We start from the raw sequence: 2,873 nt of genomic DNA, 5'->3' as shown, positions 1-2,873 counted from the left end.
CATAATCGGAAAATTTCCGACTAGTTTCATGCCCCCCTAGAAACTAACTTGCGTCCAGTGGAAGGAATCTCCTCTTACTAGACCGCTGTAGAGTTCACTTTGGTTTTTTTTCTGGCGAAAATATGTTACTTTACGGAGTGCATCAGTATTGCGGCATTCACGGAGCACCAACCAGAACGTGATGCTGTTACTACTCCCAATAGAGCAATAACAACTAAAACCTGTTCTCTCCCAACATTCTCATCGACAGTGCTGGGCTTTTTTCAAGTCTGTGAGGAAGCTAAAATTCTTGGATTCCCGATTTCCTATTATTTCTAGTTGGCTTATTGTCCAAACTCGCCCGTGCGGAAGGGGGACAAGACAAAACTTGTGCTCGAGAAGATGATCGACTTCCCTGCGGCTTTCCGATATGCCCTACTGAGTAGGGCCTACCTCCTCTCCGTAGTGCTCGACGCACGCGTGCATTCATATTTGGTTGCCACGAACATGATTATCAGATTTTTGTGATTTCAAATCGGCAATGGCATCAACAGATGCGCTCGAGGCGCACAAACCTTCACCCGGGGATATTCAATTTCACAAAGCATCAACTGAGCTATCGCGGAACTTACCATTTTCTGCCGCAGCAGCGACTATCGAATTTTCCCTCGAACTTGATGAATCTTGCTTGCGCGGAATCGGTAAAGTTGGAAGGGCCGGCGAGTCGTTCGTCACCTCTGGATCTACGACGCCCCAGACGCCCTGCGCTGGTGAAGTCGCAATACCTGATATGATTGCACTCTTCGAAAAAGTGTGGGAAAATATACACGAATTTTGCGGAGATTCTCTTTGGTTTTTGTACATGTTTTCTGCCAGGATTTGTATGTGAACTTCTATAATCACTGCGGAAACCCTCCTGAGCTCAGCAAGTGAGGAAAGCGATTACATATATTCCTACTTCAACACTGTATAGGAAACCCTCCTGAGCTCAGCAAGTGAGGAAAGCGATTACATATATTCCTACTTCAACACTGTATAGGAAACTCCTGAGCTCAGCAGGTGAGGAAAGCGATTACATATATTCCTACTCCAACACTGTATAGGAAACTCCTGAGCTCGGCAGCTGAGGAAAGCGATTACATATATTCCTACTCCAACACTGTATAGGAAACTCCTGAGCTCAGCAGCTGAGGAAAGCGATTACATATATTCCTACTTCAACACTGTATAGGAAACTCTTCTGAGCTCAGCAGGTGAGGAAAGCGATTACATATATTCCTACTCCAACACTGTATAGGAAACTCTTCTGAGCTCAGCAGCTGAGGAAAGCGATTACATATATTCCTACTCCAACACTGTATAGGAAACTCTTCTGAGCTCAGCAGGTGAGGAAAGCGATCACATATATTCCTACTCCAACACTGTATAGGAAACTCTTCTGAGCTCAGCAGCTGAGGAAAGCGATTACATATATTCCTACTCCAACACTGTATAGGAAACTCTTCTGAGCTCAACAGGTGAGGAAAGCGATTACATATATTCCTACTCCAACACTGTATAGGAAACTCTTCTGAGCTCAACAGGTGAGGAAAGCGATTACATATATTCCTACTCCAACACTGTATAGGAAACTCCTGAGCTCAGCAGCTGAGGAAAGCGATTACATATATTCCTACTCCAACACTGTATAGGAAACTCCTGAGCTCAGCAGCTGAGGAAAGCGATTACATATATTCCTACTCCAACACTGTATAGGAAACTCCTGAGCTCAGCAAGTGAGGAAAGCGATTACATATATTCCTACTCCAACACTGTATAGGAAACTCTTCTGAGCTCAGCAGGTGAGGAAAGCGATCACATATATTCCTACTCCAACACTGTATAGGAAACTCCTGAGCTCAGCAGCTGAGGAAAGCGATTACATATATTCCTACTCCAACACTGTATAGGAAACTCCTGAGCTCAGCAGCTGAGGAAAGCGATTACATATATTCCTACTCCAACACTGTATAGGAAACTCTTCTGAGCTCAGGTGAGGAAATAAAACACCCTGGAGATTGTAATAGATTTCCACAAGACATAATCGATCACGTGATCGATTTGAATCATCTCACTTCCTTTCCTGCTCTCATTCGTCGCAGATTCCTTCTTTTCCTCCGCCGATTTAGAAACAGTCTTCTCCAAATCCGGTGCCGCGAACGCGTCCCACTGAACCAAATCGATCACCAGGGCGAGCGCGGTCAACCACTCTTACTGCTGCTATTGCCTCTTGAGCACTACTAGGTGTTGGGCTCGTTCCCTAAAGGGGAAAAATATTTCATGAAAATTGCGAAAATTCTCACAACTTTTTTTCCGGTACTCGGCCATCCCAGATCCTCTCCGCTCGCTGCCGTAGGCATCGCCTTCTCTGCAGCTCTTGTCTGCTGTCTGATACCAAATCGATCACTCGGGCGCGCGCTTTTTTCATCACTTCCTTTCCCTAGACTTTCCCCTCTTAGAGGCTCCCCTGCGGCTTCGTCCACGAGTTGCTGTAGCCGCCGGCCAGAAAATTTTCGGTCCATTTTCAGCATTTTTTTTCGTTTTCTCGGAAATTTTCGGCTCGGTAGAGGCAAATTTCGATGGGTTAACCTGAGCAAATTTTTTTGCGCGAAAAATATGGTTCAATTTTTTTTTCAATTAGAAGCGCACGACAGGAATTTCAGTGTAAGAGATATATTTGAGATCTTCTTTGAAGAAAAAAATTTTGCTCAAAAATCGCAAATGTAATTTCGGAAAAAACTTTTCCTTTATAAATGTCGCGTACTGTAAACTTTGAGTGAATTCCACGATCGATTTCTCCTCGTGAAATGATGTGAATCATTTTTACTACCAAAATCAAATAAATCCCGTCACGC

The 2,873-nt window shown here is 44.2% G+C and overlaps 1 protein-coding gene across 1 annotated transcript; it reads right to left on the bottom strand.

The window, feature by feature from the left end:
* Positions 1–722: 722 nt before the first annotated feature.
* Positions 723–2,378, bottom strand: Pmar_PMAR000613 (hypothetical protein; the record flags this gene model as incomplete). Its single annotated transcript, XM_002766477.1, has 4 exons — positions 723–764; positions 2,071–2,187; positions 2,234–2,278; positions 2,322–2,378. The coding sequence occupies 4 exons, from the start codon at positions 2,376–2,378 to the stop codon at positions 723–725; spliced, it is 261 nt and encodes an 86-aa protein (XP_002766523.1).
* Positions 2,379–2,873: the final 495 nt, after the last annotated feature.

This window comes from Perkinsus marinus (assembly GCF_000006405.1).
Source record: "Perkinsus marinus ATCC 50983 genomic scaffold scf_1104296972806, whole genome shotgun sequence".
Classification (NCBI taxonomy): domain Eukaryota; phylum Perkinsozoa; order Perkinsida; family Perkinsidae; genus Perkinsus; species Perkinsus marinus.
The sequence above is the reverse complement of the archived record's forward strand: the minus strand, read 5'-3'. Positions and strand labels throughout refer to the sequence as shown.